Source organism: Delphinapterus leucas, chromosome 6 (assembly GCF_059928025.1).
Source record: "Delphinapterus leucas isolate spDelLeu-1000000601 "Yukka" chromosome 6, BTC_Dleu_Yukka2, whole genome shotgun sequence".
NCBI lineage: Eukaryota > Metazoa > Chordata > Mammalia > Artiodactyla > Monodontidae > Delphinapterus > Delphinapterus leucas.
In genome coordinates, this window is record NC_143134.1 from 79907210 (window position 1) to 79924645 (window position 17436).

A 17436-nucleotide genomic window follows, 5' to 3' on the forward strand; every position below is an offset into this window, starting at 1 on the left:
CAACTGCCTTTAGCAAACAAAAGATAATTTTTAGATTCCAAGCATTAACTATTCTTGGACCCATTAGCTGCAAGGGCATAGACAAATTGGGTTATTCAGTCTCTACGCATTTCTGTCACAGAGTCAAAGATATATATTATTGTCCTTTATTTATTGAAATATTCCCGCAACATTCATACCATACTCATCTGAAAACTTCTTCAGCCCATGGTATACAGTTCTTAGTTTTCAACCATACGACAATAATTCAATGTTGATTCCTTCAGATCATCCAGTTATTATCTATTAGTAAGTGTGGTGGTGCGAAGTAGCAATTATTTCTACTTGGCAATTTTATCTCAGCCCAAGAAAAAAAAATTGCTCAAATAGGGTAACAAAAGAAGTCTTTTAAGTCTTTGATATGACATTTATTACTGAAAATTCCCCGGGTTTTGTTGACCTCCATAGCAGCAATATTTTGATAATGCTTTTCAAGCAGTTTGAAAATAACTTTAATTTACCACTTAATAGTGCTTAAGATAGCAATTTGAACACCTGATAAGTATTAAGGATAAAAAACAAAATATAAATAAGACGGAAGGGCAGATGCTACTACATTCGCTAAATTGTATCCACATTCAGTATTTTACCCTTTGTTCTGACAAAATAGGGTAAACCTCCAAGTTTTATACAGTAACCCTTTAATCCTAGGAAGCAAAGGGAGAGATCATCATAAACATGCATTTCTCTTTGTTCCTTTTTTCTTTCTTCAGGGAGACTGGAGTTTAAATCTTTCATTCACTCCTGAAGTAACAGTCAGCATGAAGCACAGCAAAAGTACTAATGATACTGAGTAAAAATAGTAATGATGAAATGCCAACCCAGCCTAATGTCATGATGAAAAGGCAGAAAGAGAAAATCAGTGACAGTTCTTTTCTCATTCAGACACACAGATTTATCACAGGTAATCAAATGTCATGAGGATTAAGAGGATTGTAGATAGGCTTTAGAACCAAAATCTTATGGTACTACTGGTCAGTGACCTCCTGTGGACCAAGTCTCACCCCTAAAAAACATTCTAAGGAAATTTAATCCCAACAACAGTGACATGCTCTATTTTCCACGGTATAGGCGGTATGTCCACCATGGCGATCACCGGAATGCCCCTAGCAAGGAGATAACCCAGTGTCAGTCAGCTCCTTAGAAATGAGAGGGAAAGGCTTGTGTAATATGCAGTTCATCACTGATTTTCAGTGATCGTGTGCTGAAACTACCAGGTCTGGAAACATAGGCCTTCAGGACTTCTTCAAATAGACAAAACAAGCAAAACTTAATATGACAGTAAAAAGCACGGCTTTCTTGAAGTGCTCCTAAGTATCACTCACCATTGTGAACAAGCCTACATAATGTGTATGTCATTTAGAGGATGGGCTTAAATGCCAAAACAGATGTGGATCCACCATTATTAAACTAGGTGATCTAAGCCTTTATTCTCAGGCTTTAGCAGTCATTAGAATCAACTGGAGGGCTTTTTTTTTTTTTTTTTTGCGGTACGCGGGCCTCTCCAGACGCGCAGGCTCAGCGGCCATGGCTCACGGGCCCAGCTGCTCCGCGGCATGTGGGATCCTCCCGGACCGGGGCACGAACCCGTGTCCCCTGCATCGGCAGGCGGACTCTCAACCACTGCGCCACCAGGGAAGCCCTGGAGGGCTTCTTAAAACACAGATTGGTATAATGTTCACTCTCAGAGTCTCTGGACCACACCTCAGTAGATCTGAGGTGGGCCAGAGAATTTGAATATCTAACAAGGACAGGGAAGTCAGAGATGATGCCGATGCTGCTCTTACTGAGGCCACCACTGCGAGGTTCCATTCCTCCTCCCAGTTGTGCCTCCATTTCTTAACCAGTTAACTCGAGAATATTAACACCTACCTCCCAGAGTTGTTGTGATCAATAAATGATGTATTGAAAGCTCTTAACGTGGTGCCTGGCACACATGAAGTTCTCAATCCGTGCTAGCTGTTATAACTGTTTAATTCTATGGACCCTGGAGGATCCCAAAAATGAAAACAATGAATGGCTTGTTGCGTTTACTTTGGTTGCTTCTCTGCTTTTAACTTTTGATCAGAGTAAACGCCTGTTTTCAATTTTGAGTTAGAAATGAAAGATTTTTGTTCTTCAAGGATGCTAAATCCACACTTAGTTTGGCTGCATGATCTGTATATGTGGTTTTACATTCTTCATTTGTTTCTCACTCTGTGCAGTAAAATATTCATGATTTTGGTTGGCTGTACGGTGCCGTAAGATGTCCCAGGGTGAGTGAGGGAAAAGAACCTTGTAAGATACGTCAGGGACAAATTTCTTTCTACTAATGCAAACTTGGACTGCACACAGAGATAATGCTACCATTTTTGACTTTCCACATTTTTAAGTTAATTGACTGTCTCTGGTAGTTAAGTTGTCTCTTGGTAAAGATGTGCCTTAGAAGATACAAGATGAGAAACTCAACTCTGTTGCTGACTTTGGAGCAAAACTGAGTTGGATTAGCATTAATGACTATATGTGAATTCTTTCTGACAGAATTGCCTGGTTCTTATGTAAATTGGTATATGTTGTTGGTGCCTGTGTACAGGATAGAGTCTAAGTCATAGCAATGAATGACAGAACCTAGAGATCTAGGGTTAAAAATCACTGATGGTTATAAAAGGAAGAAATTATTCTTTTTACTTGATGACCACAATGGAGGAAGACAAAACTTTTGAGTGGTGGGAATGGTTTTGCTAGAAGACTCTGAGCTAGCATGGGTGAAGCTCACGTGGGAGTATAGAGTGATGTGGGTCTCAGGTGCAGCATCCTATAGCCTTGTGCCCTGGATTAAAACAATCAAAGTTCATCATGTGGTGTTGCATATTCAGCACCATGCAAAATTATTGCTGTCTCCCATGGCACCAGATAACAGTAGTCTTCATCATATATAGGCTTATGAGGGAGCTTATCGGAAGTAAACTTCCAAGTTAAGATACCTTGGGAAACATTCTTATGGTATCGATTTCTTTGCATATTTTTAAGACTGGTGCTTCCACCACTCAGGAGAAATACTTTCATACCATAAGGTAGAACAAGAGTCATTAAGGCAGAATTGAAGTTCACCACTGAATAGGGGGTACAAGGTGAAGCTTGCCACTTTAAGTAATTGCGAAAGTCTCCAGATGAATGATATATTGCAGATAACAGATGTGTTTCTTCTTTGATGATTCCTGGTGAACTGGAAAGCTTCCAGAAGATTAGAAATAAGTAAAATACCCCACATTGACAAGCAGGCAGAGAAATATAAATTATATATAGACAAGTATTTATACTAGATAAATATACTAGATAAATATACGTATGTATATAAATATATATATGCATATTTCTAACAGCAAGACCTTAGAACAAATTATAGACTAGAGTCATGGGACCAGGGAGGTAAGGTTGTGTCACTGGCAGTCATCTTGTGCACATCAGATAATAAACAGTGACAAACTAACCTCATAGCACTTTTTGATAGTGTATAATATACTGATAACTCCAATGGAACAACACAGACATCCTATTTTTATTTCAGCAAGGCTTGTGGGCATACCACAGATATGGAGGAAATCATAATCGATTGATCAGGAGGAGAATGCAATAGTGAAATTGGCTGTCTTGCAAAGTGCTGAACCTCCCATCATTGAATGTAACCAAACAGATGCTAAATGAGAATGAGGGAAATCTCTTACTCTTCCTGCGTAGTGAGCTTTCGTACTGGAAGTTCCATAAAGTAAGGTATTTAACTAAGTTACTAGAATAGTTTGTGCACTCAACAAACATATTTGCTGAATAAACGAACATCAAGATTCAAGAAGGAATTGGATTTCAGCCTTTCCTAATGTTCAGATCTCACCTCTTAAATAGCTTTGATTTCTATTGAACTAGATATTGTTTGCTTAATGTAAAAAATATTAAAGGCAAGATAATGGAGACAATAAAAAGATTAGTGGTTGCTGAGAGAAGTGGAAGTGTGGGAGATGAATACACAGAGCACAGAGGATTTTAGGGCAGTGAAAATATTCTGTATGAGATTATAATGATAAGTACCTGTCATTACGCATTTGTGCAAACCTATAGAACATACGACACGAAGAGTGAACCCTAACGTAAACTATGGACTTTGGGTGATTGTGGTGTGTCAATATAGGTTCATCCTTGTTAAAAAAAAAAAAAAAATGTACCATTCTGGTGAGTGGTGTTGATAATGGGAGAGGCTACACATATGTGTGAGCAGGCTGTATATGGAAAATTTCTAGCTTCCTCTCAATTTTGTTGTAAACTTAAAACTAATTTAAAAATATAAAGTCTTTTGAAAAATATTCCGCATTTTTAATGAATATAATTACTTGTTCCCCAAAGTCTACCTTACATATTTTGTCAATATAATAACCATGTAATGAAAGGAATCTAATTTTACTTGATACTGGGAAGTTTTGGTTTTAATTTTCTTAACGTTTAAAACCTGATGTGTTGGAAGGAAGCTTAGGAATGTATTAGTAAATGTGCAACCAGGGCTCAGGATTTCTGCCATTTGAATTTGGGGTTCTATTACTAATGTCATCCAATAAGAGTATTGCTAGTCTCAAGGTTATATTGTCTATATAACCTTCCCTTGAATGGAAAATAAGTAAGAGCACTGAGGAGAAAATGCTTGGAAATGTAAATGGTTTTTATAATATGGGTTTGAACCAAAGTTAAAATGTTTGCAAGCTTAGTTAGCAGAATAATTTAGCTACTGATTAAGGCACTAATTACTACTCTGTACTGCACCAATATTAAATGGCTAAAGTTTCTTAAATGGATTATACAAGATAAGTATCCCCCAGGGAATATTTGACAATATCTGGAAAACTTTTTGGTTGTCACAATTAGGGGGTGATGGTGGCATCTAATGGGTAGAGGCCAAGGATGTTTACAATTTTGCTGTTGAGCAATAGCATAAATGATGCATTTACAAAACCATCAGTAGATTAATTCGTTCAGCCTTCTGAAGAATGTATAGTTTTGACTAAATGAAAATATATATTTAGGGACTTTCCTGGCAGTCCAGTGGTTAAGACTCCGTGCTTCAACTGCAGGGGGTGCGGGTTCGATCCCTGTTTGGGGAACCAAGATCCTACATGCCACAGCAAGGCCAAAAAAAAAAACCAAAATTAAAGATTAAAATATATATTTAATTTTACTAAGTACCCCTCAGAAACCTGAAGCAAATGCAATTTTTACAGAACAAAATGTTAACATGACTGGAGAAACCCTTTTCACTGCTCATGAATTTAGATAAAATGATGCCATTCAAAGTCCACAGCCATGAAGATAGGGATTCCACCTTGCTTCCTACTATGCTCTCACCAGCTGTGATTTTAAGGGAATTAAATGTTTATTAAGTGCCTTCTGTATACCAAGATGCTGGCTTATATGCTCTCCCATATGTTATCTAATATAATTTTTACAACAAATACATGAAATAGTAATTATTTTCCCTGCTTTATAAATGAGGAAACAGTGGTGCTGAGAGATTAAGCCACTCCCTAAAAGTGCATCACTAGAAAAGGGTGGAAATAGAACCCTGTTCTGATGATTCCGACACACCCTGCTCCTCTGCCTCTACACCCACTGTAGACCCTAAGATGTATATGAGTATTTAGTCATTCTCATTCATTACTCAGAGGATAAACTGATGAATGGATACACAAATTCTATGCAAAGACTTTAGCAGAAGAGTTTTCCGAGTGGTTTGGAATCAAGATAAGACTATATATATACATACATGATAGCTGATACTTACTGAATATGTATTGTTTTACTCTGTTCAGGCTGCTGTAACAAAGTACCATAGACTGATTGACCAGGTGGATGATAAACAACAGAAATTTGTTTCTCTAGAAGTTCTAGAAGCTGGAAGTCTAAGATCAGATTGGGTTCCCTCTTCCATGTTCCAGACTGCCAACTTCCCATAGTATCCTCACATGGTGAAAAGAGAGTGAAAGAACTCTCTGGGAATTTTTTATAATGGCACTAATCCCATTGATGAGGGCTCCATCCTCATAACTTAATCACCCCCAAAGGCCCCACCTCTTAATACCATCATATTGAGAGACAGGATCTCAACATATGAATTTGGGAAGACACGAACATTCAGTCCATAGCATTTACCATGCTTCAGATACTGTTCTCGGTGCTTTCTATGCATTTTCTCTTTTATTTTTCAAACAGCATAACAGAACTCACGAGGTGGATACTATTATTACCTCCATTTCGCAGGAGTGTAAACCGAGACTCAGAGGGGTTAAATACCTTGCTCTAATCAGATAGCTGTTAAATAGTAAAGCCTAGATTTGTATCCAGACACTGAAACTCTAAAACAACTACAGTTGTCAACTGGGGGCTATTTTGTCCCCAGGAGATAGTTGGCAATATTTGGAAACCTTTTTGGTTGTCACAGCTATAGGGTGATACTGGCTTCTAGTGGATAGAGGCCAAGGATGTTTACAGTGCACAGAACAGCTCCCAGAAAAAGAAATTATCCAGCCCCAAATGTCAATAATGGCAAGGTTGGGAACCCTGCTGTAGGACCTACCTTCAGCATTTCTTTGTACTTTTCTGCCATTGAATTGGGGCAGAGTCATGGAAATAATGAATATGACATCTGACATTACTGATGATTAATTCTTACCTGTATTTAATCTTACACCACTTTTTCATGGCAATGTTGATTTTAATATATAACAGCATTATGTTATCTAAATTACATCAAAATTATCTTGGCATCTTCTATAAAATAAAAATGTCTCGTCTCACATCCAAAACTTCCTACTAAATTGGTCTGCAGTAAATCTCCTGGGAATCAGATTTTTTTTAAAGTTCCTCAAATGATTTTTAACATGCAGCCAAGTTGTTTTGAGAAACGTATAAAGAAAAATAGCAGAGATATTTAAAGTATGGAACACTTTCTAGTCTCCACTAAAGTAATACAGTAATGGCCCACAGTCACTGAGTGCTTATTTTGTGCCTAGGACAGAGCTGAATACTTTACAGGAATTAGCATACTTTAAATTCTTCAATACTTCTATCAGGTAGATGTTCTTATGGCCATTTTTACAAATGATGAAACTGAGGCATCAGAATATTAAATAACCTGTCCAGAGCACACCACCAGTGTGTGACAGAGCTGCCAGTTAACTCTAGCTCCTCCTGATTGGAAAACCCACGCTGTAAACCAGTGGCTCTGAAACACGAGTGTGATCAGAGCCACCTGTAGGGCCGTGAGGACACAGATGGCTGGACCCCCTCCCACACACCCACATCAGAGGTTCTGAGTCAATACGTCTTGGGTGGGGTCTGAGAATTTGCATTTCTAACAAGTTCCCAGGTGATGCTGCTAATCCTGATGTTCTGGGGAACTAATTTGAGAACGCCAGTGCTAAAGAGGGACAGTTTTTTATAAAATCAAGCTCTCTCTCTTTTATGACACATCTTTTGTTTAAGAAGCTTCATCTCTCATTTTTCCCCTGAATCTTAGGGGATTTTTTTTTAAAGTACTTTTCTGTCCCACTAGCTTAATGTCTTTTCATACCAGAGACAGTCTAAGTACCACATTGGTATGACAAGTGTGTAATAGTTGCTGCCTACAGTGGAGTGGGGTGAAGGGAGAGCCATCCAGGGGGAGAGATCAACACCCTCTTGCCTCCAGTGATAATACTCCTAACCAGAGAAAAAGAAATCCAAACAGGACAAAGAAGGGACCTAAACCAATGGGAGAAAACTCCAAAGTGGCAATTAAATGCCTGACATAGGGGATGAAGGGAAAGGTAGCAGATTAGAGGAGAACAGGAAATCAAGAGAAGTTTTTTGGTCCAACCTCCTTGTTCCTACACTAAGAACCAATTATGATTAAATAAAGGGCAAAAAGAGGTAAGAGATTTTTTTCTTAACCTGCTCTCATCTCTGCTAAGTAGCAGCAAGCAAATAAGTCAACATGCCCCAAAGATGAGCTATCAAAGTGAAACATGAATTAAAGGCAATGGTGGGAGTAGGCGGTGAGAATTATATCTGGTCCCCCAGTGCCACAGTCAGTCAGCAGCAATACACTCACCCACTAACCGACTCCATACATTTTATTGAATCTCTACGAGACGCTGAGAGAAACACAAAGAGAGGGTTTTATCCCTAAGGAGCTTACAGTCAAGGTGAAAGGTGAACATATAAACAGGATTAATGAAGAACACCAGGACCAAATGAGCGGCAGAGACACAGGAGCCTAGGGTAATCACCATGATTGGAGTGGGCAGGGGATGCTTTGCAGAGGTGATGGGCATTGAGCTGAGTCTTCAAGAATAGGTCAGATGTGGGTAGTTGGAGCACAGTAGAGAGAGGCCCTCAGCAGGGTCGAGGAGGAGAGAGGAGCATCATGGAAAAGGCAGAGAAGTGAGGAATTTGGGGCCGACTTTCAAGGTAGATGGATGGATTTGGCCCTGGATCATAGGGTAAGTACCTGAAAACAGGGCTGACCCAGGCTGCAAAAAGCCAGACCAAAGAGGAGAATGGGTTTGTCTTGTGGACCCTGGAGGGCTGGAAAGTTTTTGATAAGGAGAGCGTTGTGATAACACTATAACTCTAGGTAAATTCCAACCATTTCTTCCTTACCATACACCCCATATTCAGGCTGGATTCCCCCCTCGTGCACATGCTTCTGTCTCCAATCCTGCCCTTTGTGGGGCACGGGCATGCTCTGTGCATCAAGGTGCCATTGAGTCTGTTTCAGCGTTCTTTGGTACCAATTTCCTGGCTCTCCAGAGCAGGAGCTGGATTTTTTTTCAAGGCTCAGGAGGCATGAGGAGGTATAAGTTTCTAACCCAGGATGTGGCTTCCAGCATCATACGAATTGTGCCTATAAATTTCGTTCCACGCAAGGTAGCGTTTACTAACCTTTAAGTAGTTCACAGAGAACAATTCAGCCTCCCCATTCAAATGGTAACACATGAAACATTTGGTATCCCCCAAGTCTGTTTACTTTCTGACTTTTAAAAAAATGGTTTTAAATAGCTTTCTTACCTATCCTCATTACCAACAGGTCTTCTAAAAGTATTATTCCTGCTATTATATAGAAAATGACAATTATAATGGAAGAATTTAAATAGGATTAAATCCAAGGTTGTCTTTTGTTGTTCTTTCCTTTCTCTTTTTTTTTTTTGGCCACACCGTGTGGCATGTGGGATCTTAGTTTCCCACCGGGGATCAAACCCGTGCCTGCTCCACTGGGAGCGCGGAGTCTTAACCACTGGACCGCCAGGGAAGACCCTAAATTCATAGGTTTTAAATACACACTGGAGTGCGAACTCCATCTTATTTGTTTCCCAGTGTCTAGTACAAATAATATTAATTATTAATTAATTAATGTGTATTGGCTAAATGAACAAATAATAACCAGAGTCAACAGCCAAAATGCATGTCTCGGAGATAAGCAAAGACAAGAAGATTCATTTTCAAGTATATTTGCTGAATTTCCGATATGTACCAGACACGGTGCTAAGGGATTTCTCATTTCCTCCTCATACAACTCAAGTGGGCAGACGTTATGATCTTATGTTAGAGATATGTAACCTGAGGCACAGAGAAAGTTTAGTAACTTACCCAAGAATCCCAAACCAGGTGTTCTAATTCAAATCTAATTCAAACTCCAAGCTTCTGTCCTTGAGTTTTTCCCAAATTTATCTAATTATAGCAAATACCTGAGTGCTTATTACTCTAGCTCCTCACTTCAAGCTCTCCTCAGAAGATTCTGACTCAGTAGTTGGTGGGGGTCAGTTGGTAGTTGTTGGGGGGCTCTGGTGATTCTGAGAAACATTTCAGGGGTCTTCAGTCCCAGCTGCCCATTGGAATCATGTTGGCAACGTTTAAAAACTCCACATGCCTTGGCCCTGCTCTAAACAAATCAACGGGAAGTAAGAGAGAAATCTCTAGGCCTCGATATTTTTTAATTCTCCAGATCATTCCAGTGGGCATCCAGAGCTGAGAACCACTGGGCTCAGCTCTACTATACTGACAATAATATTTAAGGGGTTTACCCAGCCTCCTCTAAGCACCTCTCCACCCCTTGCCTTTCTTCCCATACAGTATGGGCCAGGAAAAAGCCAAGATACTTAAATGAAAAGAGGAACAGAAGGGGAGGAGATCAAGAAACCATTTGTGACAAGTGATTAGGGAAAAAAAATGAGAGCTGTCGGAAGTGGTAGGGGGAGGTGAGGGGTGAAGAAAGGTTTGAGATTCATCACTGAAACAATTTACTAACTCTAAGTGAAAGTTACATAAAGCTGACACTCATGTGAGCATATTGCTCTCAAGTAAAGATAATGCACTTTTCTGTGGAAGTCAAAGCAATTTTTACAAACTCATATATTTATCCTTCCTTGTGACAAGGCTTGAAGATCAGAAATTCTGTCTGGGGACTTCCCTGGTGGCGCAGTCATTAAGAATCCTCCTGCCAATGCAGGGAACACGGGTTCGATCCCTGGTCCGGGAAGATCCCACATGCCGCGGAGCAACTAAGCCTGTGCGCTACAACTACTGAGCCTGTGCTCTAGAGCCCGCAAGCCACAACTACTGAGCCCATGCACCACAACTATGGAAGCCCACGGACTCTAGGTCCTGCGTGCCGCAACTACTGAGCCTGCATGCTGCAGCTACTGAAGCCTGTGCACCTAGAGCCCGCTCGCCACAACTAGAGAAAGCCCATGCGCAGCCAAAAAGAAAAGTTAACAAAATAAAAAATAAAAAGTATAAAGAAATTCTGTCTGTGTCTCTATCGTTCTTATTTTACAAGTGGGAGTACTGAGGCATGCTGGGAGAATGAAGTCCCCAAACTGGTTCCCAGGCTTTGTTGCCACCTCTGCTGTAAGGGGTGCATATTTTCTCTGCCTGTAAAATACTCATGGGCATAGACAACTACAATGCGGTATCTGGGAAAACAGAAATATGGAATACCTTTATGCCATCCTTCCTCCCAAACAACTGGAGGGTCCAAAACAATTGGAGCAAGTTAATATGACGGAAATTTATGTTATACTTTGATAATCAGAAATAACTTCAGTTACGTGGCATATGCCTATTGGATCTGTTTCCAAAGGGATGAAAACAAAGGAGAAGTGAAGTGCAGAAATTGTAGGTATCTATACACTTCTGGTGGGAGAAAATGACGTTTTAAAACTGCTGATTGTGATCTAGCAAGTGCTGCATTCCTTTGTATCAAAAAGAAAAACCAGGGCTTCCCTGGTGGCGCAGTGGTTGAGAGTCCGCCTGCCGATGCAGGGGGCACGGGTTCGTGCCCCGGTCCGGGAAGATCCCACATGCCGCGGAGCGGCTGGACCCGTGAGCCATGGCCGCTGAGCCTGCGCGTCTGGAGCCTGTGCTCCGCAACGCGAGAGGCCACAACAGTGAGAGGCCCGCGTACCGCAAAAAAAAAAAAAAAAGAAAAGAAAAACCAGTGTTCTCCCTCCTGCCTTCCTCGCCTGGGCAGTCCTTCACCCTCACTTAATGAAACGGAACAGGTGATGGCTTTAACTCCTCTTTCATTTAATCTCATTAATGCAGTCTGTTGGGATTCTCATTGTAGGGTAACATAGGGACAGTCGCGTTAGACCTCTAATGAAAAGTGCAATATTTTTCGATTAGACTTTTAATTGCTACGTGAAAATGTGTGAGGATGAGCTCAAAACCAAAGCTGAGGCCACTGGTGAGTTTTGCATTTTCTTCTTTCTTCTGACACTTAGCTGTACGAACTATCCTTCAGGCAAGACAGTAAGCGTTTATAAGCTCTCGGCAAAATAAAGTGATGGCTAAGTGCGGGAACAATAAAATATTTTCTGACTTGAGCATGTATGTAATAAATAAGTCACTCAGGCTTTATTTTACACTGGAGAACATATTTATATATAAATATTATTATATCCTAGAGCAAATTACCAAACACATAAGTTTTGAGACTGAATTCATGTGGTCATCTGCCCATTACACTAACATGAGGTTAACAGTGTGAACATCCATGTCACAATTTTGTCGCTTTGATTTTAGCCATTGTCATTACTATTGTTAAGATCATTTTACTTTTCTAATATTTTAATTTTTTTTTTAAATTGGTTTATCAATATATTATGGCAGGTACTTTCTCATATGTAAGAAATCTGTTTTTCAAAAAAAATTCTATTTGGTTGAATGATTATTAACAGGTGAATTATGTTTGAGTTATTCTTCTAAATTTTTTGTCAGTAAAGTAGTACATAGCTCCCTAAACACACATTATCTCATAGCATAGAGAGATTTTTGAGCATTCACTTTAAAAATATTTCAGGTCAAGATGGTACATGATTTGTTGCCATTTTTTTTGTTAGTACTAGAACAACAGTTGGAAATATTAACATGTAAATTGATATAATTGTTCGCTTCAAATCATATAAGCCTAAAAATTGTTCAAAAAAAGTTACTAAGCAAATTAAAACTCCTAAAATATTAACTCAGAAGTACATTTTTCCACAATGCTAGAGCTTCCTAGTGCCTGTATTTTTAGAAAAGAGTAGCTATTGTTTCAAGGCAATTATTCACTGATTCCAGAATATATATATTTAAAGACTTTATTCATGAAATAAGCCATTACCAGCAGATTGCAGTTCTGACATCAATGGAATCTTTAAACAACGATTTATCCTTCCTATTGACAGATTTACTCAGGATATTGTTGTATTGTTGTTTAGAAATTAATAACACTGGACGTATTAATGTCTATGTACTTAATCCTCTTTGGGTCTGAATTACAATTAGCACAGGCTGACAGGTAAACTTAAATGTTCCTTTCTCCCTTGATTTGGTGTTAAAAAAAAAACAAACAAACATGAATTTGTCTTCTATTGTAAAGTTACATAGAACACTTTAATTTTAGGAGCTTATACGTGTGTGTGCGCATACACACACACACCTCATTTTTTAAATGAACTGTATGAACAAATGTGCCTTTACATTTTAAAGACAACCAGATATTTTACTTTCCTCTTAAATTTTAGTGGAATTAAAAGGAATATTCCAGATTAAAGCTGCAGCTTTTTTTCAAGTTACTACGGTAGAAATTTTAGTGTTGTGCTTAGCAACTGGTTTTCACCAGTCTTTTTCCTCTATTAGTTCCCCCAAAATAAATATTTCTGCTGCTTTGAAGTAATTCAAGCCTCTAAAGAAAATACTCAGAAAAGCTCCACTTTTTCCTACCAATTTAGACCACCTGGTAGCATCAAAATGCCTTTGGTAGAAATTAATGTATAAGAAACACAGCTAACGAATGGAGCAGCCATAAACATCTCCATGCAAATGTTGTTATAAACTATCAAGCAATGATTATGAATTTGCTGCTTGTAGAAAAACAGTTCAAATGAAACTTGTGAAAATGAAATTTGAAAATCAGGGTATCTGTTCTTAGTACTTGGTCATCGTTGTTCACAGAACTCCCTCACCAGCTTACGTAAACACTGAATAAAGCTGTTAGGGATTACGTGCAGCATGATGGATCTGATGAGCTCAAAAATAAGATAGCTTGGGTCCTATAATATTTAGGATTATGCTGGTAATCTCTTTAGGGAAAGTGTGCAGTATCAGCAGAAAGGCACTTTAGTCTTCAAGGGAGCTAGGCACTCATAATTCTATATTTGTTGAGTGGCTAAGCCTTTGCCTACCTTGATATAGGGCCTGTGTGATGTTTGGAATAGGGTGAAATTATAAGAAGGGGCTTACTGGAGTGACATCCCAAGTTATTTTACCCCTAAAATAATTTCTGGTGCTGCATACAGGTGAGAATACATTCGTTTAAATTCTAAGTGTCTCCTTTTTTGAAAAAGGCTGTCTATATAAGGATGAACTAAACCCAAACGTGTCTTTCTCCAACCTCTGAACTTGTTCTTGTCTCTAGAGATGAAATAAAAATTACGATTGTTTTTTCAATTCTATAATTTCTTTTCAAAATTCAATTCAGAAACAATGGAGACTGAGTTGCAAGTTTGCTAGAACATAAATGATATAGAACTGTAATTCTCAATGCAGAAACTTACAATATATTTTTCTATTGTAGCATTGTCTATGTTAAAAACAAAATCAAATCTCTTGCAGTTAACCCAAAAAATGAGTTCCTAAAATCTGAGTTCTTATAGAATGATCCTGGTATCCAGGTGTTCTCCCATAAGTGAAAGATCCCTCATGTCATGTTGGAGTGTCCATTCAAATGAATTTTTCCCTACGTCAACCCTCTGATGGCAAAGAAAGTCTTTGGGGCTAATGGTAGTGACTGTTCTTTTTCCATTTCATTCTCTCTCTCTCTCTCTCTCTCTCTCTCTCTCTCTCTGACACACACAAAACTGGTGTAAATATCTCACCTATGTTCTAAAGTTTGTTTATGTAGTTATTTGCTGCATCCATGGCTAAGGGCATGTTTTTTTAAAAAAAAAATACTAGTGTTTGTAAATATGTAAGAGAGATAAATTATAATACTGTTCAGTTTTTGACCATCCAAGCAGACTGTAGGACATTATGAGCCAGTTAAATCAAGCTCTTATTACATTAGGAAGAAAAATGTTAATATGGTGCCAACATTCTGATCTTATATGGACGTTGTCCTCATGTGGGACAAGAATCCACCAAGTATCTCATGCAAAGATGAGATGCCACATTTATTTCACAAGGTTTCTCTTTTCAAGAACGAAGGCATTGAAATTGGATTCTGATCACTGTATTTTAGACTATGTCCTCACCTTTGCCCCTGTAGTCTTGGTTTGTCTCTTTTTTAACACACTTCAAGAGATTTGGTCTTTCTTTACCACTAAGCAGGAAGAGACTTTTTTTTTTTTCTTATTTTCAAGTTCTCTGAAAAACTTCTGAGAACTTCAGGAATGGTCTCTACCACATCTATCAATGGAAAGAGTGAGAAATAGTACTGTGTCCTTTCCACCCCACACTTCAGTTGCTTAGGGTTTTCTTGGTGTGTATGGGGGACGGGGGAGTGTTAATTAGTTTTCCTGTTTCAACCTTTGAATTGTTTACCTTCAAATATATAATTTAGTGGCTTTATTTTTATATTTCTCAACCATGTCCCTGTTAATTGGCCTTTTCAAGTATTCTTGAAAAGAATGTAATATAGGAACCACTTCTTAGAGCACAGTGAACAGTGAAACTGGGTTGAATAACCAACGTTGACTATCTCCTTGCACAAAAGAGTGGCAAATTCATATGGTTCAACATGACATATGTGACTACAGATGAAAGCATGATTGTTTGATAACTGTAAAAGAATTCTGCTACTATTTTTCATTTAACCCCATTAACTACCCTGTTTACTTTCTAAGACCCAGCTCAAAAGCCACCTCATCCATCAAATCTTGCCAGCTTTCCCTAGTTGAAATCAATGTACTTCTTCCAGGTTTAGTTTAGCATTCATCTCAGTCTGCCCTGTGTCGACGTTATGTATACCTGTGTGGGGTTGTACAATCATTGTATTCACTTTGGAGACAGAAACTTGGCTTTGCATATATCTGTGGCCTAAAAGAAACAAATGCTTGCTCAATTGCCTTTGCTGGGGCTGTCTCAGAGGATTTTCACTACCTCCATCAAAAGAAGCACTTTGAGTAATTCAATTATTTCTAATAGTTAATAGAATTTTTAGTACAGTGTTAGATTTACAGAATAATTGAGCAGAGTTCCATATATCCACCCACCCTCTCACATACAATTCCCTCTATTATTAATAGCTTGCATTAGTGTGATATATTAATGAACCAATTAATTAGTGAACCAATACTGACACATTATTATTTACTATAGTCCATAGTTTACATTAAGGTTCACTCTTTGTGTGGTACTGCTCTGTGGATTTCTATGAGTTTCGACAAATGCATAGACATGTATCCATCATTACAGTATCATACAGCACAGTTTCACTACCCTAACAATTCTCTGTGTTTCACCTATTTATCCCCCAAACCTGGGACAACCACTGTTTTTTTTTTTTTTTTTTTACTGACTCCAGAGTTTTGCCGTTTCCAGACTGCGCTATAGTTGGAATCATACCGTGTGTAGACTGTTCAGACTGTCTTCTTTCACTTAGCAACATATATATAAGGTTCCTCCATATCTTGTCATGGCTTGATAGCCCATTTCTTTTCAGCACTGAATAATATCCCATTGTCTGGATGTGCCATAGTGGGTTTAGCCACTCACTTATTGAAGGATGTCTTGTTTGTTTCCAGTTTGGGGTGATTATGAATAAACTTGCCATAAACATCCATTTGCAGGTTTTTGTGTAGACATAAGTTTTCAGCTCACTTGGTAAATACGTAGCAGCACAATTGCCGAGTCATATGGTAACACCATGTGGCTGTGTAAGAAACTGCTAAACTGTCTTCCAAAGGGGCTGTACTATTTTGCATTCCCACCAGCAACGAATTCCCTTTGTTCGGCATCCTCGCCAGCATTTGGTATTGTCAGTTTTTTTTAGATTTCAGTCGTTCTAACAAGTGTGTTGTTTTAATTTGTAAATTCCCTAATATAATATGACATTGAGCATCTTTTCATGTACTTATTTTCTGTCCGTATATCTTCTCTGGTGAGGTGTCAGTTTTGATCTTTTGCCCAGTTTTTGAAGTCTAAGAGCTCTTTGAATATTTTGCATAGAAGTCCTTTATCAGATACGTGTTTTACAATATTTTCTCTCAGTCTGTGACTTGTCTCTTCATTCTCTTAATGCAATTAGATTTTTAACATAGAAAAGCTGTATTCTTTCATCTTCTAAAAAGAGGCTTTTTTGCTCTTTTGATTTTTTCTCCAGAGAATTAACTCTGCCTGGTCACTCTGGATCATCTGTGTGACCTGGTGTGTGGAGTTTCTCCATCCCTGCCCTCCTTCGGTGAAGGTGGTGCTGCATAAGCTTGAATTTCCTATTGAAGTTTTCAGCTAAATGGAGACTAGAGAAAGGGGTTCAGAAACAAATTAAGGAACTAAAGAGAGACAAGTTTTTTCACTGCAGCACAAGACTGCTGTTTTCTTCTTTCTATAACTGGAAGAATTAGCTATCAAAGAGGATGCATGTCTTTTTTTCTTATACAAAGTTGTCTTCACAGAGAGTTGGAGCTTGAGGGCAGATACCCTGAGAGTTAAATTGTAGAAGGTCTTCCCTTTCTCTCTTCCAGAACTTCTCAAATTTTACTCTGCATCACAGAGGTTCTCTTACAGTGCAGGTTCTGATTATGTTGGTCTCGGGTAGGACCTAAGTGCCCACATTTCTATCAAGCACCCAAGCCATGTCAGTGCTGCTGGTCAGGGACCACACTTTGAGTAGCAGATCTCAAGACAGCACTATGATAG

General features: G+C 38.7%; 1 protein-coding gene across 1 annotated transcript in view; it reads left to right on the forward strand.

The window, feature by feature from the left end:
- RORB (RAR related orphan receptor B) overlaps positions 1-17436 on the forward strand; it is a 183146-nt gene that overhangs the window by 105274 nt on the left and 60436 nt on the right. Inside the window, exon 3 of the mRNA XM_089912634.1 lies at positions 650-816. Within this exon, the coding sequence (XP_089768760.1) occupies positions 650-816 (167 nt within the window). The remainder of the gene's footprint in view (positions 1-649; positions 817-17436) is intronic.